Here is a 23,659-nt window from a genome sequence, read left to right on the forward strand (position 1 = left end):
GAATTTTCTTGTCCTTACATATCTTCCTTTATTCCTATTTTTTCTTTTACCTCATTCCCAGGAGCTGCAGGCAGAAGTGAATGCCCACAAACAGCAAGTCCAGCGGGTCCTGGATAAAGGAAAGACAATGATTGTAGGCCAGCACCCATCAGCTCAGAAAATAAATGAGAAATGCCAGGAGCTTCTGACTGCCTGGCAGGGCTTGGAGACATCCTGTGAGGAAAGGATGAAGCAGCTGCAGCACTCAGTTGGCTTCCAGGAGGTACAAATTAAAGCAAAGAGCTTGCACAGTAGCTTCTTCAGACAAACAAGAGGACCAAAATGTTAAAGTGAATAAAAAAACCAGCTTTCCTGGGACTGGTATTCTCTCCAGCTGCTTGAGGCCAGACTCATGGGAATGGAGGGCTGGACTGCACAGTTGAATGCAGCCCCCACTCTCAACCTGCTGCTCTACAGGTTCCCTTGGGATCTATACCCATCCCGTATGACTGTGCACAGAACACACGTCTCCTCGTAGTTGCTCCTTTTTCTGTGTCTTTACATAGGCTCAGGCTTCAACTTATTAATGTAATGAATCCTGAACTGGCCTTTCATACTAGAGAATTATGACATGGAAATCAGAAAAGAGGGGATTTCTTGTGCTATCCGTTCTTTACCTGTTTCATGCAATAATTTTCCAGACAATAAAATGATATTGAGGAGCAGATACTCTCAGAGCAAGTTAGGGATTTTAGCTTTAATCTTTTCAATAGGCTTCTGGACCTTCATGCTTAGCCTGGTTTTAAAGAAAAATAAAATTTAAAATTGCATGCAAATATTTATATTGATAATCAAAATGTTCTGCCATCAGTGAGTCATTTAGGAGTGCAGTTACTCAGATAGTACATGCAGTTTTGTAGAAATAAACAGCATTTTCATGGAGTTCACAGGCCCAGCTAATGTATATTCCCCGGGGTATTTGATCATCTGGCCTTTATTTGCTCTATATGTGAACACACTTGTCAGTACTGTAGACATTATGAAGCCTGATTCTTACAGTGATTTGAACTTCTCAGGCACAGGAAGGAGAAATGTCCCACTGATATTATACACTTAGTTATCCTGCACTGAAGTCTTCCATCTGTGATCTCTCTATTACTTTATGATTTCACAGAGAACAGTGAATTAAATATTTAGTAAAACAGTACAGTAAGCCTTACAGTGCACCATCTATTTAGAATTTATTAGGTAAGAAAAAAAAAGTCATTAATGTTTTGAAAGTTGAAGCTTATTTTTTTCTCTTTAACTGATAGTTTTTAATGAATACATCAGACCTGGAGGCTTGGATAGCAGAAAAATATCCACTTGTAACAAGCAAGGACTATGGTAAAGACGAAGAAGGAACACTGAAACTCATCAAGAAACATAAGGTATTTCTCTGCTTAAATTCTGTAGGCTAGCCTGATCTTTTTGTCCCTCTGCAGTCATAAAATTGTTTGTCTTATTGGTAGTTGAGAGCCCAGCCATCTACAACATTTTGCATTGATATATATCTACATATGGATGCATTGATAGAAGAGATCAGTGCAGTTTGCTAACTTGGTTGGTAAAATGTAGTTTGGGGGAAAAAGGATGGTGAATATTCTCATATTCCTCTGAGGCCAAATCTGACTATCTGCTTTCAGCTCCAATAGATGCATGCAGAAGCCTTGTAATTTTTTCCTGAAATCAAAGATACAGATAAAGTATTAATCCAGGATTAATATTCCATCAGGGAATTCTAATTGTCTTTATTCATTTAATTTGTTTGAATTTCTGTACAATTTTTAAATGTTGCTAGAAAATAATCTAAAATTAATCAAGCCTTGGAAATGTCATGTCCTTCCCAGAAATATTTATTTTTCAATAACTACACCCTAGGCTGTTCACAGAGTGGCCATCTCGGACAGCTCACTCTCAATTCACTGTTTTTCTTTGCCAGGCACTGGAGCATGAAATTGCCATTTACCAAGATTTGTTGAAAGAACTGAGTGAAAGTGCCCAATCTCTTCCTCTTGTGGGTTCCATCCAGTATATTGAGGTTGATGCACCAAAGGAACAAGTTCATTCAAGACTCCAGGAGTTACAGGAGCTAGCAGCAGCAAGGTATAAAAGAGAACTCCCCCTTGGATCCTAGATTAGATTCAAAGCCCACTGAAATCAATAAAGGATATCTCCAGTTACTTCACTGGAATTTATATTCATTGTATTATAAATAAGTTATTCATTATAATTATAATGTTGTTGTTGCTGTTATTAATTTTATTTTACTTCTACAATTTTGTAATTAAATTATATTATCTCCTCTTTTTTAATTATAATTAGGAAATTGCTTGTTTCCATATTATAATTCTGTGCCTTTATGAGCATTTAATTTTACTAAACAAGACATCTGCAATTTATTCAAGGAGTTTTGCTACATATTAAGGATTTGATATTTACCAATTTCCTCTTTATCTTTAATCATTTTCCTGTAAAGTGACTTGAGGTCCCAGATTCTGGCTTGCATTTGTGGTATTCAGAATCTGCTATCAATAGGAAAAAAATATTATTAGAATGTTCCCTTAATGTTACTTGAAAATTACTTGATTTTTATATATTGTAAAGGAGACAATAATGGATACACTTATTTATATAGCCAGTGACTGTGCTAATATAGGAAGGCTTTTACTCTTGAATTAATAATTAACTTCTAATTTAACTTTCAGTTATTATTACAGCAATATATTTACAACACAACACTTGTATATATTTACAACATGACAGGTGGCTTGTACCAAGGGTTTTAACACTTCTAGTTTGTTTTCAGAAAGGAAAAATTGTATGAACAACTTAGATTTTTCCCCCACAAAAATTTCCCTCAGAAAAGGAAGAGGGCTCTGCAAGCGGAATAACAAATCTGAATACTAGAATAATTAAACCTAAAGAAAATGTTGGTATTTTACCTTTCATTTTTAATCTTGTTTACAGTTGACAAAGTAAAAGCATCTATAGCAAAACCTGTGAATGAAAAGTTCAGAAAAAGAAATGATCTAGAAATATCAAAAGACTTCTGTGTGTTGAACACAGAAATGTTTTGTTTTCATTTTTCTAAGTGTTAACCTGGGTCTTGTGATGCCTTCTTGGTGCTCTGGTTTGCAGCTCTGATCTGCATTCTCCTTGGGCTGGACTCTTAACAAGTTACATCTCTCGTGATGAACATTTGACTCAAACTGGGAAGCCAGATTCTTCTTTCCTGGAATATTTGCACAATGACAGGCTGGCAGATGGAAATCTGATATATTTTTTGCTGTGGAAGCCCTGTAACATGTCTGGCTGAATTATAAAATAATCTAGACCATTAGAAATATGTAACAGGTTGGAGCAATTCTGCCAAACAGGCAATATGAGAATTGCATCCAAAGGCTTTCATAGCATCTGCTTTCCTGATGCTCAGGAAATAGTTCCTTCTCATTTTCACAAGCAATTAAATTATCTTTAGAAAGATCAAGACAGAGCTGGAAAAAAATAAAGGGATTCTTTCTCATGGAAAGAAAAAACCCAGCAAAAGCAATAACAACAACCCCCAAATAAAATCAAAAACAGAGCGGAGAAAGACCTCAGGCACAGGGCTCTTCTGGGAAATTCAGCTCATGAGATGAGCATGAGCTGGCTGACAGCTATCATCCTACAATCATAATTTCCAAATTTGAGAAATAATCAGCTCTTTCATTACAGAGAATGAGTCTTGATGGTGAGAGGTTTTGGGCATTTGTTGGAAGAAAGCTAGTGATAGCCCTTCTCTTATATTATCAATTATATTATCCTGTCTCCTTCCCCCAACAGAGGGAAAAAGCTCGATGAAACTCTTGTCTTGCATGAGTTTCTACGAGAATATGAAGATCTGGAAGACTGGATCACTCAGCAGAAACAAACAGCCAGCTCTGAAGATTATGGAAATGATTATGAACATGTTCTGGTGAGTTTTTTGAGTAACAGATAAAAAAATCAAATAAACTTTATGTAGTGAGACTGTAAACAGATACTAAAGTTATCCTTGAAAACTTAAAAGAAGAGTAAGAAATAAGTATAACTAATTGGGAGATGGGAATAGAAAAGGGCAAAGTGGATGGGAAGAACTGAAGAACAGGCAGCATTGCATCCTGTTACCATGAGGATAACATGAAACAACTGCATGCTAAATGTCTACACCTTCAGACAGCAAATCTTTTCTATTTTTAATAAGTAGATATTTCAGTATGGTATCTATTTAGGGTGTTTTTCTTTCTTTTTTTTTTTTTTTAATTATGATTGTTGACATACAGTCCTCTCTAGGTATACCTCTTCACATGACATTGAAACCAACCCAATGTCAGCCTGTTAGAAATCACTACAATTCAGCTGTTCAGAATCTTCATTTTTACAATTTATTTCAAAATAGTTTGTGTCCTAAACCTTAAAATCAGACTACATTATCCATTTACAGTACTGAATACACATTCAGTATTCATTAAGTAAAACCACATAATTTTATAATTGAAATTCATTGTACATAGAATGTTTGTTTCTATCCCCAGTAATAATGCTTATGCCTCCCATCTGCATCACAAAACTCATGTTTTGCTAAGAGTTTGAAGGTCCTCATGGTCTTTGAAGATAGAATCCAGTCATTCTATGAAGTTTCTCCATCTCTAAGTATTATGAGCTTATCACCTGTTTTTTGGCTGTGTTCTGATGAGCAGGTGTGTTTGGGAAAAGAGAGCACTCAAAAGTGGTTTTCTTGTTTTTCTTGTTTTCTCTTCCAAAGCAACTTTGTGCCAAATATGATACATTCCGACATCAGTTGGAAGCAGCTGGGAAAAGAGTTGTGGCTTTCCAGCAGCTGGCAGACAACTTGCTGAACCAAGGGTATTCTGAGTCCTGGGAAATTCGACAGATGCAGAAACAACTGAGGTAGGAACCTTGTTGGGTCTAAAATGCTTTGTCCTTTCCATCTGCTCTCCAGGAGGAGGAAGTAACAAGAAACTAGGAAGGGATAAGGCACGTCCTCCTGGTTCTCTAATAGCAAACTATGTAGTTTGCTCACTGATACAGAGTTGCTTCCATATTCATTTAAAAATAAACATCATTGACTTGCTGTTTTGGCTCCTTGTAAATTGCTTTGGAGGCACTTTACAAGGTGAACTTCCTTTGCCCTTTGAAACGGGATCACCCGCTGAGAGGCTGGGAGTTTAGATGCTTTTTATTGCTTCTTGTTTTTGAGTATGAATCCCATCACTCTGCAGAATAACATGAAGATGCTCTGAGCTTCTTAGTTGTGGCATCAGTCCAAACTGGCCCAAAGGAGAAGTGTGTCTGCAGGCAGCTGTGGTCACCACAATATAAGAAAGACATAAAGCTATTAGAGAGTGTCCAAAGGAGGCCATGAGGATGATGAAGGGCCTTGAGGGGAAGCTGTATGAGGAGGGGCTGAGGTCACTTTCTTGTGAGGGGAAGCGAAGGAGCAGGCATGGATCTCTTCTCTGTGATGACCAGTGACAGGACCAAGGGAATGGCCAGAAGATGAGTCAGGGGAAGCTTAAGTTGCATATTAGGAAAAGTTTTTTTAGCCAGAGGGTGGTTGGGCACTGGAACAGGCTCCTCAGGGAAGCAGTCACATCACCCTGAGTTCAAGCAGTGTTTGGACAAGGCTATCAGATGCATGATGTGATTCTTGGAGGGTTCTGTGCAGGGCCAGGAGTTGGATTTTAATGATTCTTGTGGGTCTTTCCAACTCAGGATTCTGTGATTCTTTGACTCAGTCCTCCAAGTACTGCATATAAAACCTGAAAAGTGCACTTGGAGGGGGAACTCTTAAATAGGACAATTTATTTAAGTTCCTGGAGCAGACAGGAGGACAGAGTAGGGTGAGAGACATGCTGCCATTCAGACAATCACTTCAACAGAATTTAAAGGCAGGGATTAAAAACTAAGCAAGAACAGGTTTTGTTTTCAGTATTTCTCTAGACTGTTGGTCTCCTTTATTCCTAGTTTAAATGTTTTACATTGTTCTTTTCCCCATTCTACCTTGAAGGAACTCTTGGGAAGAGCTGTTGGAAATGACCAGATTACGAGGTGAGCGGCTGAGAGATGCTGAGGCAATTCACAAGTGTTACCAAGATCTGACAGATGCTCTGGCCCATATTGAGGTAAAAATTCATAGGAAAATCTCATATAATGCAAACTTTATTTCAGCTTTTTTAAAAAATGGAATATTCTTATGATTCTCAGCATTCTTACTGCTGACTTCAAAAAAATTCTCAGTAAGAAGCCAGTGTGATTACTTACAGCATTAAAAAAAAATCCTGGGTAATCATTAGACACTTGGGTGGTTACCTTATGAGCACCATTGGTAAAACCAGGTGGAGCTGGAGTTGCTGATCTATGGGAAAAGCTGAGAAGATCAGGGTTTGCAGTAAGGTGCCCCACAGTGCAATGCATACACTGATGTCGTTTGCAGTCGTCAGGCCTAAGAAACTTCTGCCTTACCGTGGTGGTTCTTTGTACACTGTTGTAGTTTTATGTGTGCTGAAGAACTCTCCTCTGAAAAAGGCATTTGTTTGGATTACAATGACCATTAGCCTGGAAAGTTGTCAGGCAATCATGTGATCTGATGTGAAAAGCTGAGCCAAAAATCTTTTCCTCTCATTCCAGTGCCCAGTAGTGGCAGTAATTTCAAACAGTCCCAGCAAGAAAACTGGGGGAAGTCTCCTGAAAAAATCTTCAGCCTTCTGTTTTATCTGAACATCCTGAAGAATTTCACAGAGAAACCACATCCTTGCTGTAATGAGAGGTGTGGTTTCCCTAACGCAGATGTTTACAGGAGGCAGTGATCCAAGGGGTTCCACTGTTTGCAAGGCAACAGGCTTTGTTTGGTTACACGTGATGAATTTTCTTGTTTGTGCTGGCAGAGGCTGCCCTATTCAACCATGTTATTCCTGTTTCTTCCCGTCATGAAGAGAAAATCAAATGTAATATTCCACCATTTACCAGCTGGGCTTTTCAGAACCTGGTGCTTATTTGACTTCAATGATGAAGTAGTTAATGCTGAGACAGTGACAAGTAATGGTTCCAAAACACTTCACAGAGCAGCTGCTGGCTTATCCCCATGCTGAGTTTGGTCCAGGCAACCACTACACCCTTTTTGCATTGCATTTGTTAATAGCTTCACACCAGGGAGGGAGAGCAGTCATCTTGTCCATCCCTCGTGTACCCTGGTCAGAAGCCTACCAGGGAAAGCTGTTCTCAGAGGATCATAGTAGTAGCAGATTTGCGTAAGTCACCAACTCCAGTACCATCATAGTATAGGCAACTACAACATGCATCTCCTTTCACAGCACCTTACCAAGAGGCATTGTTGGTATCCCAAACTAGCCTGTGATTCTGTTGCAGAAATACAGTTCTTCAATGGCAAGAAATGTTCTGCTAATTTTCCTTAAACTGACCTGGAACAAATTTCTAATAATTTTAGCAACAGTGCTGTTGTCCAGCTGAAATGCCTTTTCTTTTTCCAAGCATTTCAAGTGCATGTCTGGGTAACAACTACATCCACCCAGAACCTTTACTTAATTAATAAAATATCTACATTTCTATTAATGTAGTGGTCCTTCCATTTCTCTCATCTTTACAGTAATCTCTCTTGTGCATCTATAACCAAAATTTTATCTAAAGATGGTTCACAGGAAGACCACCTGTATCTCAAAGAATGGACTGAAACTGTTGCTTGTTAATGCTACTTTTAAGAATTCACTGTCCCAGCAGTAGGTATTCAAGACTAATTCCCAACACAAATCCTGTAAGAAATTTTCTTATATTGTCTGATCAAGGAAAGACACAAACCTTCATTTCTAACAGTCCATTTGAATAGTTTAGCCATTAAGATATTTAGCAGTGAGTTACTAGGAGATATTTTTCTGGCTTCCTTTTATCCATCATAGTTAAGTAACTCAGAATGTCCTCAAGTGTGCAGTATGAGTTACAATACCCAAAGTTATTTAATGTAGGCTTGTAGTGAGTTTTGCTTTGAAATGGGAAAAAAACCTCAAAACTTTCTCTGATTTCTTCTTTCTAGGAGAAGTCCAAAAGTATTCCAGATGATGTTGCTAAGGACATGAGAGGTGTGCAAACCCAGCTCCGGAACCACGTGGCCTTGGAGCACGAGCTCTCTGGGAATGAGCAGCAGGTAAATGACAGCCATTTGTGGTCTTCAATGTGTAGCCAAAGTTCAGTTTTCCAAGATAAACAGAGTAATAATTTGGTATTGTGAACCAAATTATTACGGTCTCTCACAGAAAGCCTGGAAATCTGAAAGCCTGGAAAGTGACTTTCCTTCATTTTCTGGGTTTTTTTATATAGTCAAGGTCTGATGGTGGTGATAAAGTAGATAATTAAAACTTTTCAAATAAGGCACATACTGTAATAACTACTGACTATTGAAGTGATTCACAGGGATGTTTTTGATCATGGTTTGAAATGTAGGTTATGACAAGCTTTGTGATATACTTATTGTCTTCTGCAAAGTGTTCCAAGTAATTACAAGGAAAAATCCAGAATCAGTTTTATGTGAGAGAACATTAATATTGGTACAAATTGGACTGTGAGGAAAAAGGATGGTGCTCACAATACAAATATGTAAATGTAATGAAAATAAATGTCAATTTTACAAATATGTAAAATTTTATGCAAACAGATACCTTGTATATGGGAGACCTGATTGGTTTCAACAAACCATTAAAACTAGTATGAGTTTTCACTCCTTTGTTTAATACATGTAATATTATACAATAGTATATGCAGTATAAAACACATTTTACTGAGATTACTGAGATTACTGAATTTATCCCAGTATTACTTATCAGTGGCCTAAAATATTTTGGCCTTGGGGCAGTAACATTAGAATTGATCCCATCAGCTTCTCATTACTTTTAAGGGTAAAAAGGCATGAGACTTGCATGAAGAGAATGTAGTCATGGTTAAGCTATATAGTCAATGAGGAAAAAAATGGCTTGCTATTACTTGCATTATAATAGCAATTATAATATTACTTTCATTATTCATATAATAAATGGTGTAGTAAAAAAGGGAAAACAAATCTGCCTCTGAAAAATCACTGTTGTGATGAGCCTTGGCAAACACTGGATGTCACTATTACTCCATAGAACAGACATTATAGAAGTTTTTGTTTAATATGAGAAAAGTTAAGTCAGAAAATGTTGCTTGAATTGTATTTTCATGTACAGGAAAGACAGCCCTTATCAGAACTTTTCTAACATTCGCAGGAGCTCCATGATGCTCTCCTTCTTACCCTCTTCTTTCACCCCTGTGTACAGCTGCAGGAGCTGATCCACTCTGCAGATGGTGTGCTGCCCCATTGCTCCAAGAGGCAGGTGGAAGAGCTGAAGGCAAAGCAGCAGGCAATAGTCACCAACTGGAAGGCCCTGAAGGCCAAAGTGGAGCAGCGCAGGAGACTTCTGGAACAAGCCTACAAGCTGTATGAGTTTCAGGCACATGTGAGCACCTCTGTCCTTTGTCCTTCACTACTTGGGGAGGCTTGCCTGCAGTGGGTGTGAATCAGAGGTGCACTTCCAAGCTGGAGAAGGCTGCAAGTGCTCTCTGTGTTATCAATCAAGCATTTAGTGCTCATGGATATTTAGAAAGGTGTTAGAGGATAAGGATCTTTTTTATAGGATAAGGATTTTTTACCTTCTATAAGAATAGAAGCATCCATTCAGAGGTGTAAGGAATAATTGTCAGCTGTCAGAAGCAGTCGCTGCTTTGCAGGAGTAGCAGTAATCTTCAATTTCCACTGAGTAAGAGTGACAAAAAGAGATGTTACTCTCCCATTTATAATGCATAAAAGTTTGTTCTCGCTCTCAGGGCATGCAATAACCCTTGGTTAACTTACTCACTGATTTTTGCACTAACCTCTCAAGCTGCTCAAACAGTGACATGATATATCAGCATAGCATCATAATCAGCAATGCACAGTAGCTTTTTCTCCAAAGAGCTCAGCAGGTCACTGAGCTGTGATTTGCCATGGAATACTTTGCAAATGTCAGTAGTCTCAGTGAAGGCACTTGAGCTACACCACTGCAGTAGATTATTGCTGCAAGCACTGCAGGTGCTAAACCAGCAAGAGCATATCATGAAGGGAGTTGCCAATGTAGATTTCAACAATGCATTTACATCCTTTTATTCTTGAACTCTTCCAAGTGTAACGATTCTGTCAATTAAAGGTACTTCCCATTCTGCTTCCATTTTTATTGTGTGCTCCCATTTTTAGTGAGAAGCAGTGTGTCCAGAGGATGTTCACCTGGAAAAAACTTGATGCAAATTTGTCTTAGGGTTGTGATCTGGGATCAAGACCACAGGAGAGTGTACATGGTTAGTTTTTTTAGTATGAGAGACATCTGCACATTTAATTAATCCACTCTTCTAAGTGTTTAAATCAGCATTACCTGTCATATTTTATAAAAAGAAATGTTATATAGTTAGGGATAAAGGATGTTTATGGCAGTTTGGGGGGTTTGAGGGTTTTCTTGGTTTGTTTTTCAACTGTTACAAGTTCCATTATCATGTGCAGAACTGTTAATGGGGAAAATTAGTGTGATTCTACTGATGTAGATGAAAAATTTATTTGCCCACTGTCTTTCTAACAGTGTCTAGGACTGATAGGAAGAACAAGGCCAACTTTTATAATGTATTCTTCTATAATATATTGGATTCTTGAAGTCTTCAGCCTGGAGGCATTTTCATCAGGAGGTGGATCTTGGTGGATTTGACCATTAAAATGTAGTCACTCAGAGTTCACTTCTTTATTGATTTACGTCATAGCTTACATCATAGATTTCGTTTTTGACTTCAGATAAAAAATGTCAAGTTGTCCCCATCCCGTGGTAGTGTTATTCTAATTTTTATTGCTGGAATAATGCAAAACATCTTTGGTTTGTATTTTGTCTGAAATGTGTGATGCATCCTGTGATCTGAATGACAAATCTATAGCTCATGTCTTGCTCTGCCAGTGTGTCCTTTGATCTTCATTACTCTTGACATCATAAAACAAAATGACAAAGCCATGTCACCATATTTTATGCCTCAGGCAACTCCCTGTCTCTTTGATGTCAGGCTGATGGCAAAAAGTATTCCCAATCCTCTCAATTTTCACCTCCTTACATGACAATAATTCCTGAAGTGAAAAGCTGGTTCTGCAATTTGGTAAGCCTGTCTTCCTGCCCAGATGGGACAAGGCAGGATCATGCAGCCATGGCTAATAACTGTAAGAATTTCAGAAACTCTACAGTAGGTTAGAGCAGCTTTGCTGCAGAATATCACCCAGACTACTGAATGCAAAGCGGCAACTTTGCCTTTCCTCTTTCAGCTGAGCCAAGAGGTGCACAAATATAATGTTAGTCACAGCTGCTCAGACTGCTTTTCCTATTATATTGTTCATATGGCCTTTTTCATTAAAAATTATGCACAGAGTAAGTGAAACAAACAAACAAAATATCACTTTCCATAAAATGAGAATTCTGCACAATCATTTAGTGTATCTCCTCACACCCCATCGAGTACAATTTTAATGTGATTAAATAACAGAGCTGAGCCTAACTCAGCACAGCAGAGGGCTTCAGATCTTCCATGGATCTTTGTCAAGGAAGATGAGTGTAGACACAGGCTCAAAGTATTTCTGAATGATCTGAGGCTCTTATTGTGAATTTGGGCTAGGATCTGCATGATCAGAGTCAGGCTCTGCTTTGGAGTTTCCTGCAGACTGATGCCTACTCTATCCTTAAATATTGCTGGCAGTGGTAGTCCAGTAACCTCTTATTGGCTCTAGACTTGTTCCATTGCTTTGTATATCCTGAGGCTTATGGATTTTCCTAATGCTTAGCTCAAAGTCTAAGGGAGTTTTAGACATTTGCAGTGCCAAGTGCAATGTCAGTGTCTACAGTGACATCCAGCTGTATGAACGAATTAGTTCTACAAATGGAAATGATGCCAACACGTGCACTACCATGGGCCCCTTTTAAATGACCACTGTCTTTGTAGCTGTGTTCACTGGCTTTAAAAAAACAATGTCATGGCTTTAAAGGCTAAAGTCAGGACCCCACAGTGGCCAGTTTCAATTTTGTGATGCTTTTCTGAGTTTTTTTCCTAGCTGTCTTTAAAATATTTTCATGATATGAATAAAAATCTATGGGTAGAATGGAACAGCCAAGAATCTATTTCCATTACATCGTTTCCTTCAGTGAAAAAGCCAGCAACCATTTAAAAGAGAAACAAAAAATTTAGTTTTCTGCAATAAAAGAGATTTTTTCTTCAGCACTTACTATAAATAATAGTATTTTTAAATACATTTTATAAACCTGAAAGACCATTTACTACCTAAAAAATTTAATCAACTAATCCACACATGGTTAAACTAAGAGAAATTTTAATTATCATATATAATCCCTTGTATATCCCTTGCAGTCCTAGTTTTTATCAGCTGATGCATAAAACTCCTACTGCAGATTCAAATAAGATGCCTAAAGTAAGAGACTGTTGAAGGTATAGAATCAAATGGAGAAAAAGACATACAGAGATCATCAAATTATTTTTACTTGCACAGTTTTCTTCAATCATAGTTAAAAAATAAACTTCAGAGATTTGTTTTAGCATTTTCATGCTCATAATTCTTCAGACATTTAAAATTATTGCAAAAGTATTTATTGGTTCATCAGATTTTGAAAGTAAACTGACACAACATACTTGTTCCTCTCAATCTGTCCTATAGTTCTACATACATGATATGCTTATGAAATTTCCTCTGACCTGTGATTTACTCTTTTCCCACTTCTATTAAAGTGCATTTGTTTTTCACCTGAAAATTCTCACTCTCATTTTAGAATATGTGCATAACGTAATTTTCAAATAGACTTGTATTAGCTAAAGCTTTCACAGAAATGTGAATGTAGGATGATACTGGTTTATCCTTTATGAAGGAATAACATCAGAAAATACTTTAATAAAGATAGATTAAAAGGCAATAAATGATATAATGTTGTCACTGGTGTGATATGACAGTTTGATTATGATACTACAAACCATGTAACTCAATTTATAGGAATTCCTGCAGTTGTGTTATCCAGCCTTATAAAATTCATAGAAATACTGCAAGCACTAATGAAATATTTTATTTATCTATGATTTTATTACCTATTATTCACTTAAAGTTGAAGAGTCTGTCTGCTAACCTAAGCTTGAGCCCTAACCTGAATTTTCATATTTTCTGGGGTTCCAGGTGTGGGACTATTTCTTATGGACAGCAGAAATAATAAGGGAAATGAGAGCCAAGGAGTCTATTCGGGACATATCCACGAGCAGCCTGAGACTCACCCAGCATCAGCAGCTGCTGGCAGAGATCGAGGCACGAGAAGAGAAGTACAGTCATGTTGTACAGCTAGGACAGTCCCTCTTGCAAGATGAGGAAATGCCATCAAAAGAGGTAATTGAAACTCCTCTGAGCTCAGTCAGACATATTCAGCACTGGACCCCAATGTAACCATGATTCTGTATTGTATCACACTGTGAGATACAAGTGTCACTTGTCCCTCTGCATGACCTGCATTTGCCTCAGTATGTGACCTATCAGACACAAAAACATCTGTTCTATTTCGAACTCCAGCAGCAGATGTGTGGAAGCATCTTCTGAAAGTCCCCTGCAGCAAATCTGGACTTTTTCAAGAAGTTCACCAAGTTTTGAGCCATGGAGCCAATTTTACCAACTTTCCAAACTGGATTTTCACACAAATACTACACTTTGTATTACAGTGATATAGCCACACCAGGGCAGTCTGATCAAAATCCTGTCAACCAAAGAATGAAAACACTCAAACATATAAGAGAGTTTAAAGATTGATTGAAACATTTTGTAGAAAAACAAAATACACACGAAAATATACACTAGTAAAATATACTCCCTAGAAATGAAAGATTTAAATCAAAATGTCAGTTGACTCAAGACAAATAGCTTCTAAGATTCTTACAGCATTTATTTCTTTTCCAGTACCTACCAGCTCATTTCTCCCCTGATATTTCATTAACATATCTCTTGAATATCTTCAGAAAAATGCAGAGATTGTGCAAGTTACTCTCCCATCTCACCAAGCTATTTCCTGAAAATATGCTGAATATTGCACTGTATGACTATGGTAGCAAGAAATCTTGCTGACTTTAAAGTCCTTTGCCTGTAGAAAAAGGCAAGAAAAAAATCATTCATAGAAGGCCTGTGGGTATACAGTGTTTGAAAGCTAAAGTTATATGAAGTCTAGCCTTGTGGCATGAATTCACTGACTAGAAGAATACGCTATGTTGATAATTCATATTTTAATACCTATCACATAAAAGTTTGAAGTGCTATAATAGCACTCTTAATGCTTAAAGATAATGAAGAATTAGGATCTGATTCTAGAAGTCACACTTGAGAAACAGTTACCTTTCTTTGCTCTTGGTTTGGACTGCTATATATGCTGTAAGAAGCACTTCTCCATTGCAGAAATAAGGCACCTGATTATGTCTTTGCTCAAACAGTAGTGCTAGAACTTGTTCTACTTTTCTTTTTTTCTGTTTAATAATTTTGTTGCAATTTAAAGGGATTATCCATTACTCCACTTCTGTCAACTTATCCGGATCATGGGATATAAAGAACAATATAAGTTTTTAATTGGAATTTTTTTCAGATTCAGCAGAAGCTACAGGCTTTGTTGGAAGAGAAGAAAAATGTATACAATGCATGGAGACAGAAGAAGGAGTGGCTGGAGAAAATACACCAAGAACAAATGTTCTACAAGGATTGGGATCACCTTGACATGCTCCTGAATTCACAGGAGGTGAGGAAATTATAAACCTGAAACAAGCAGTTAAAACTCTTCAAGCATGTAAATTCTTTCAAACGAAAAAGGGCACTAATATTCACCTACAGCTTGAAATCCTTGTGCCTGTGTACAGACAAGACAGTCTCTTTTATTGGTATTGTTTGTGTTGTGGTATCACTGGGAGACTGTAGCAATGTGCGAGAAGCTCTCCTTTCTCATGGGGCTTAGGTATGGAACAAAAACAAGTAGATGATCCTTACCTGAAAGATAATTCACTGCAAATATACCTAAGAGGGAACATATGAGCATCACAACAGAAGAGGGAGACAAGAGTCCAGTATTAGTCCACTTTAAAAACAGATCTCACCTTGCCAGCTGCTTAACCACTAGCAAATTTGGTAGGATTCAAAGAGAATTAAAATTGCAAAGAGGGTTTGAAAGGATTTTACTTTGCAGATGTTGCTGGAATTCTCACCTCAGGCTGCGAGTTATGCTGGGAAAATGCAGCTAGTGGAAAATGGATGTCAGCAGTGTGAGTTAATACAGGAAAGTGAATTGACTTCTCATTTCGGCAAGGGCATTGATAGGAGTGTGTAGAACAGTGAAAGAATTTGTAAGGAGTATTAACTTTTGTTTGATGCAGTTGAGAAAAACGAGCTAGTGAAAAAGGCTGTCTGATGGAAAAAAGAGGGCAGATATAATCGATGCAAAGAGACAGAAGGATGTTCTTATTATCAACATTTTTCAGCTTTTAAATAGTTCTTTTTCACCATTATTGAATTATATTTTGTCTTTCTTGCACTTTCTTTGTTCCATGTAACTATTTCAAAAGGTTCCATTTCAAGGTCTGGCATTTGCTATTACAAAACTGAGTGCAGTCACTCTGAAAATACATGAATTGATAGATTGCTGCAATTGTGCTGAGACTTGTCATGCAAACCACATCAATGGGTTGCAGGTTGCCAAACTGAAGGATTGGTGCAATGCTGGAGGAGGTTGCACCTCTGGGTAATTTTTCATTAAGGAAAAATAATTCTTAATTCTCCAAGACCACTCAGAGCAAAATATAATGGCTCTCATTTTGCACTGAGCTCTGTTTTCTGCCAATGGTTTATCACTGGCACTAAATCCTTTTGGAAACTGACTCTGATCTAAGCCATGCAGTGATACTTAACCCCTTGTGGCACATGGGCCTGGAGCTTTCTGCTATTCCTTCCTTGAAAGAAGTGCATGTCTGCATAATTCTTTATAATTGGTTCTTTTAATAAGTGTGACCTGCATTCTGGATTTCATGGCATGAAGCAAAGAGTTTCCCCTAGGTGTAAAATATGACATAGTTCTACCCACTATTTGTTGCTTATATAGCAAATGACATGAATTGCATTATATCTACCTCAATTCCCTATCAAGCAGTGGCACATCATTGTTAAGCTCCTACATAGGAGCTTATCAGGAAAAATGTAAATGCTACAAAAGTTTGGCAACTATATTTTTTCACTTTTCTTTAAATAGGTATCAGCCAACACACAGAGGCACTATCACTATAGCATCTGCTTTTCTTTATGTAATGCAGGCATAAATGTGTAGGAAGCTACTGTGGGTAAGTGATTTTTTTGCCCCTCACTTGCAAGTCCTGGTTGCAAAAGTCTGTATTGCTCATAGGTGAAAGGGTAATGCATCTGGCATTTCTGGAATGGCCCCAGAACTTTCTCTACAGGTCAGTGGCACTTCATATTACTACTTTGTTCAGATGAATTTGCCATTGCCATAGCCTGTCACAAAAGGGCTGGATATTCATCAGAAGCTAGGTAAATTCTCCTGGTGGTATCAGAAGCCAGAAGTTTGTTCAGTGAAAGCAAAGCCTGAGAATGAAGACTGTGACCTTGAGGACCATGAAGAGCAGTTCTGTTATCAGAATCTTTTTCCCACAGTATCCTCTCTGTGAACTTCCAAGGAGTCTGGTGCTCAGTTTTCCTCACTGACACTAAGCATCCAGAAGGTGGAACAGTAAAGTGAGGATACTTGGCTGTCCCTTCCAACAGCTCTTTACACAGACCACACTTTACAGTCAAGCTGTCTTTTGCAGCTGCTGCCATCTGCCATGTAGATCAGAATAAACAATTTGACAGTAGAGTGATGTTCCTTAGTCACTACTTGTATTTCACTTTTCTGCAGTTGAAGAACTCTTGGGAGAGAAATCTATTCCTTTTGGATTGAACTCTGTTACTACTACATAGAGTTAAAATGTGGCTGCATAGTGATACAAGGATGATAAGAAAGCGGTTGTTTTCAAACATGTTTTTTAAAAATAATTCAGCCAGGACATCAGCTGAAGATTCTCAAACCATTTTCCCAATGGGAATTTCATCATTTTCTGCTTTCAGAAAGGACAAAGGCAAACACACATTCAAAAAGGATTCCTATCAGGCAAACAAATAGAAGCAATCTCTCCGCCCTTTGTGTTTCTTCTGACTTTTGTGTTTGAGTCAAGACTGTTACATGCATTTCACTTCTTATGTCTGCAAAATGTCTGTGTAAGGAAGCATGCCATAATTTTTCAATCCTATTTTGGCTGTACTTCATATGCCATAGACCAGAAGCAAGAAACAGGGGAAGGAAGAAGGCAACAGAGGAGTATTTTAAACTAAGAACTACTACTAAGAACTGCTCTTTCATTCGCTGTCTGTGCCACTGTGACAGGTTTGACTTTAAGCCAGCATCTTATATTACATCCAAGTTACTCAAGCCTTCAAAGGATTTCTGCAGAATATCATCTACCATTGTTCTGTGCTAAAGAAAATAGAGCGCATGTGAAGAAAATCAGGCAAAATCTATTTTTTAAATTTTTTTTGTTAATTCAGTTGTGCCATCAAATGGAACTTCTGTAGGAATCTCTTATAAGAGCTGCATACTGAGATCTCGTCATGTAGAGTGCAGACAATTAACAGCTGAAAAAGGGAAAGAAGGAAAAAATTATTTTTGCTTTGAGCAGAAACTGTGTCCAATACTCTTTGCTCTGTTCTGATCTTTTCACAGCAGCAGATCCACTGCTCAGGTTAGCTGCTTTTCTTTTTTTTCACAGATGAAATAACAACAAGTTTGCAGGCTGTCTCTGGCAGGCACTTTTGGCTCCCTCCTACTCTGTCTGCAGTCTCACTGTCAGAACACTCAGAGAGCAGAGCCGTATGCTCCGTAATTTATCTTTCAGCCCATCCCACACTCATATCGCTTTGCAGACATGACAAGCGGTGGTAGCAGTTTTAGAGGAGCTGAGATTTTTTATTTTGAATGTGGATTTTTTTTGTTCGCTTTTTTCTTCTTGGAGAATGTTTATTCATCTCCCATTCCTTTGCTTCAGAGGAAAAATGGAAATTTCCAGTGCCAAAGGAAAAAGGATTAGGACTTGGTTTTAAGCAAGGGGGGAAGGCAAGCTCTGTGGCTTTGAATTTTGCATCATTTAAGACTAAGCTTCAGAATGCCATACAGGGACCGTTGCTGCAAACCTTCATCTGCAACCTACATCTCCACTGTGGAAGTGCTGCTCTCTTCCTGTAGAACAACCCCATCTGCTCCTTTTGAATCTGCCGCGCAGGACAAGCCTTTTAAAAAGATGCCAGTGCCAGCTTGGCATCCTCCCACTGGTCAATCAGTTGCTGAGCTTGCTCCAGGAAATGCCATCTCACCACCCAGCAGTGTGTCTTACTGTTCAAGGCTAGATGTCATCCTGGCACACACAGACCAGAGGAAAGGTTTTGGGAGCGCTAGTCCCCAAAGTGTCAGTCCTTCTGGTGAGACATCCACATGTTCCAGTGCCTGCAAGGATCCTCAGGACTATGGATATGAGAGGTCTGCCACTCAGTCAACATCTGCATCTTACAAGCAATATTCAAAAAGAGAAAAAAGTGTTCATCGTATTTCCCCTGGAAAAAGGGATCCCTTGAAGCTTGCTCTGTCTTTGCCCTCAGATGTTCTTTCCTGCAAAGCTCCGTCAAGCTGGACATCACGCCTAAACGTTGATCTGTCTGCTATTCCAGCTGCTTCTATGCTCCACAGCAAACATCTGCAGTCATCCCTGGAACCCTGTGATTCACTGCCATGCCAACAAGGCTGTAGCCAGTGCGATGTCCAAATGTCAGACTTGCACACTTCAATGAAGCTTTACATTTCAACGTGCAGCTTGATGATAAAGCCTTTTCGAGCAGGTTCCCATGGAAGCAGTCATGCTCATTCAAGTCTGCTCATGCCACAATTAGAGAAGGTGCCTGAAACTCCCTCTGGTTTTCCACCACGAACCCAGAAACCAAAACAAGGTTTCCCTTCAGGTGGGTCACCAGCCCTTCAAATTACAAGATTTCATGTGACTTCCTCCAAGCATCCTGGTCTTCCTCAGCAGACTTTATCCAGAGACATATGGCTGTCCCCAGCTGTGCTGACTGGAAGAGAAAATTCAGCTAGTGGGAATGAGATCATGAGCAAGGATTTAAGCCCAGAGCTGATTGTCTTTCAGAATTACCCCTCATCTAGGCCAGAGTTTAGGAAGACTCCATGTGATGGTCTAACACCTGCTCACCACAAGGTTTCCAAAATCACCTTGATACTTGCCACTCCTTGGACTCCTATGCCTATCCAGGTGGTAAGAGAATTTAGAAGAAGCCCAAATCCAACAATCTTTATCAAAACACATGATCCAGACAGAGCTGCTCCACCCTTTCACCCTGTGGAGATTGGGGCTGGCCTCTCTCTGTCAGTAAACCCTGTTTGCTGCTCAGGATTGCTTTCTAGCCACTGGACAAGATCTGGCTTGAGGCCTTCCCAGGAAACATGCACTGTAAAAAGTGTGTGCCATGACAACCTTGTGACAAACATACCAGCTCACACCCCAGCTTCAACTCACAGAGGCACAGCACGTCCAGGGTGTCCATCTATCGCCGTCAACATTGCATCCTTTGCATCTGGGAGGAGAGTGGTGAAGATTTGCATTCCATTCTAGGAGCATTTGCAAACAGAAGATCTAAGCTGTGTTTAACCAAGCCATATGTATTTCCTTTTGCGTGCATCCATGCCATGTTCCAACTCCCTAGAGATGACTTGCAAGACAAGAAAGCCACCTTGTGTTCTGCTGCCACCAAGGCTGCAGCTACAGCTTGATCCACACAGAAGATGAGGACTCTGCTCTAATCCAGCACTTAACAAGAGTTTCATTTTAACCATTTGAGTGCTGTTGTTAACACAGCAGGCAACTGCTTACAGACTTTGCATAATTGGGCCATAGTGCTCAGCACTTTGAAGATTGTGAAATGCTCAGATCTTTGAAGATTCAAGACTTCAGAGCCAAGAGATGGTTTTCTTTTCTTCTAGGTTGGACTTGATGATCTCAAAGGTCTTTTCCTACCTAGTCAATTCTGTAGTCAGTCTGGGATCTGGAAAAAAAATCCTCAATGTAGTTTTTCTTAGTTCTTTTCTGTTTCACTGTTTTCATTTCCTTACTTGTCAAATTATGCTATGTTTCTAAATGGTTAATTACTGTGTTTGTAACTTTAAAAGTAAGGCTTGTTTTCAAAAGCCAAGGCATTTAAGTATGTAGGAAGAAATCACTTTTTTCCCTTCTTAGAAAAGGAGAGGTACCACCCTTTCCTGAGGGAAAAGAAACAGCACATTGAATTTGGATATCCCCGCAAAGTTTCTAGCAGTGAAACTATGGGGAGTTTCAGAGGAATTTAGTCTGCTTTCAGACAAATGTTTCATACGTAAATATTTGAATTATGGTATTGCATGGGCGTAAGATTCTGGTCTAACACCTAATACTTACGGGCAGGGATTAACACTGCAAATTTTGAAGAAGGAGGAAATAGGTATGAGGAAGCAACCATAGCAGTTAGCAGAAAAACAGCAGTTTTATCTCTGTGGTTTTCCCATCTGTATTTCCAATATCAGATAATTATATTCTTATGCCCAGGAGACAGCATGCAATGGGGAGAGGGAAAGAAATTTTAAATACATTCAACATTAGAATTTTGCATATAGATGGTGAGGACAGATGCCAATGATATCACCATGATAGCAAAAATGTATGCTTTCTTTTTGTAAGCAACTTTAGTGTCTTTTATTCCTCTTGTGGTTATGGTATTATACCTTATAACTTTTACTGAAATTAAGCATAGTGAAACTTTTTTGTGAACCTTATATAGTCATGGTGTCAAGAACATTTACTTACTTTACTAAAGCAAATTTCAGATTATTTTCATTATTATTTTTAGTATTTACTTTTATCAGAATTAAGTCAAACCAAACCTTATTCTTCTCTGTCTCGGCAGATAGTCTGGACTTGCTTACATGCTCTAAGTGAAGGTTTTTAAAACTGACAATAATTCAGTCTTTTAGTACATGGTTAGAACAGAAGGATTTTCTGTGGTTTTCCAGCAATCTCAGCAGCAAGCCCATGACAGGCAGTGAGAGGCAAAATCTGTGGAGTTTGTTATACTTGGAAGAGCAAAAGCAGAAGAAGGAAGTGGATTTTCACAAATACCTAAAATATATTTTATTCCAGAGAAATAAAAACTGCTCTTCTTGGAATACAAATTTCTTTTGGGGCTGTGTCATTTTCCAGTGCATATAAATGTGAAGTTGTGGCATCCAATTTCAAGTTGGAACATAGTTGTGATAATGACTGAAATGTTTCATTCAGTAGTCCTCCAAAAGCTAAAGCAGGCAGACGCTGTCACATAACTATGTAAAAAGTATTGGTTTATTTAAAAATACTTTTTTCTTAATTGGACTTCGTTTTTAATTCTGCAATAACTTGTACAAAAAATGCAGCAGCTATGCAAGGAACTCGGAAACAAGGAAAAACTCCAGTAGGGTTAATACCTCTGTTTCTATGCTTTACAATGTTAGTAACTTGAAAACGTATTGCAGAAAATCTCAGTAATCTCAAAAACCATTTTGTGGTTTTAAGCATCTTTGAAAGTCTTCACTTAAAAACGAATGTTTTATAGTGATTGGCCAAGTCTTTTGTGCTTTTTGTGGCTGAATATATAATTCCCAATGATGGACCATGATTCCTAATAGAAACAAACTTGAAAGAAAGTTTATACCTGCTGTACTCTCTGGGAGACCCCAGTAGGTTACCTGAGAAGAGCTATGCAGTGTTTTCTATTTGAAATCAATGAGTCTCATTCAGGGCAGGACTTAAGAGACCTGGCTAAAAGTGTGGCAAAATGTGATGTAATTGGTGACAGGCCAGCACTGTGGTATGGGAGCCAATTTTTATTCTGCTTTCAAACTGGTATAACAATTGCTTAAAACATTGTGGTTCTGATTATAGCAATGGCTGTTGTAAGCTTTCTGTGTAAAATACAAATGGAATTTTTTTGCCTCAGCAGCTCTCCAGGCAGCAGCACTGTTGGTGCTACAGGGGCTGCTCTGCTCTGAGCACATTGCCATTGCCTCCCCTGCAATGCATGCAGCCACTTCCCTTTTGCAGCGATTTTCCTTCTGAGCACCAATCTTCCTACTCAGTGTCAAAACCTTGGTTGCCAAGAGCATTTGCACAGACTTCTACTTGGGGGACTTAGTCCAAAGCTTTCAATAGTCAGGAGGACTTTTCCCCAGGGCTGTAACATCCAAAGGAATTGAGCTTTGAATGCCCAGCGTCATTTGCGCTCAGTGGATTTCAGTGGGAGCAAGGCACTGAGCTCTCTGGTGGCAGCTGCTTATGAGTCACCACCCCACACCCCTGCTCTCAGATGTCTCTGTTCTCTTTCTCTAAGGAAAATAACCATCTTTACCAGTAGATGTCCCTTGACTTTTTCTTCCATCAGAGATATACGAGCAGGAGAACTAATAGCTGACCCTTTTTTCAGGTATCAGTTTCACTGCTTAAGTTACAAAATAAAAGTCCTGGAGATAAATCTTTTTTTAACCAGAAATGGTAGATAAGCCACAAAATGTATCAAGAAGCCACAGTATTTTTAAAGCAAGATTTAAAACACCAAAATAGAGCTCTAGCATGTGGCTGTATGTCTGTGCACCCCAAACAGCAGTGGGTTAGATTCAGCTGATAACTTTCTATTTCTGTGTTAGCAGCAGTGGTGTAAATACAAATGGTAATTATACGTGGTTTAAGAGAGCATTTCAGCAGACAGACCTGGAGCCCACACATTTTTCTTCAAAAGAGAAAACTAAATCCAATAACACTCTAAAAAAGAGATCTCTCATCCTTTCATACATTTGATGAGTAGGCTAGATAAAAGGATTAAAGTTTGAATAACAGAGTATCTGCCTTCTGGTGGGACTTGTGTGAAACACAAGGCATAGCAGAGGCATTAAAGTATTTTTTTAGACATTCTGGTGGTTTATGAGCCAGGCTTACTATAAACTTAGGCCAGTTGTACAGAGGCCTTTCACTCTTCGTGACTGCAATTGCTGTGATGGGAATGGAGTAGCACAGAACAGTTTGAAAATCTGGCCTGGGTGTTATATTCACCTGTGCATTTTTCTATATATGCAAAATATTCACAGCCCAAAAATGGGCCAGAACATCAGGCCAAGTCTGATAAGAGGCTAATAAGAGGCTGTCGGTCCTCTTATCCACAGCCACCAAGGAGGGCTGAGTGGTGGCAGCAGTAAAAAAGTCCATCGAGCAGCTGAAGGTCAAGCAAGGTAGTGGCTGAAATGTGGGGTCTGTCCAAGGGGATCAGGGCAGGATCAGTGCACCTCAATGCAGCTCAGGAGGGACTGATATTCAGGGCTGAGCCTCAGAGGGATTC

General features: G+C 38.8%; 1 protein-coding gene across 1 annotated transcript in view; it reads left to right on the plus strand.

Annotated features, from left to right (window-relative positions):
* Positions 1 to 23,659, plus strand: part of SPTBN5 (spectrin beta, non-erythrocytic 5) — a 90,997-nt gene that overhangs the window by 25,912 nt on the left and 41,426 nt on the right. Inside the window, exons 24-33 of the mRNA XM_064424586.1 lie at positions 62 to 262; positions 1,293 to 1,409; positions 1,961 to 2,124; positions 3,844 to 3,976; positions 4,805 to 4,950; positions 6,071 to 6,185; positions 8,108 to 8,218; positions 9,366 to 9,545; positions 13,319 to 13,522; positions 14,757 to 14,906. Of these exons, the coding sequence (XP_064280656.1) occupies positions 62 to 262; positions 1,293 to 1,409; positions 1,961 to 2,124; positions 3,844 to 3,976; positions 4,805 to 4,950; positions 6,071 to 6,185; positions 8,108 to 8,218; positions 9,366 to 9,545; positions 13,319 to 13,522; positions 14,757 to 14,906 (1,521 nt within the window). The remainder of the gene's footprint in view (positions 1 to 61; positions 263 to 1,292; positions 1,410 to 1,960; positions 2,125 to 3,843; positions 3,977 to 4,804; positions 4,951 to 6,070; positions 6,186 to 8,107; positions 8,219 to 9,365; positions 9,546 to 13,318; positions 13,523 to 14,756; positions 14,907 to 23,659) is intronic.

The sequence above is a fragment of the Passer domesticus genome, chromosome 6 (assembly GCF_036417665.1).
Source record: "Passer domesticus isolate bPasDom1 chromosome 6, bPasDom1.hap1, whole genome shotgun sequence".
In the NCBI taxonomy this organism is placed as follows: Eukaryota; Metazoa; Chordata; class Aves; order Passeriformes; family Passeridae; genus Passer; species Passer domesticus.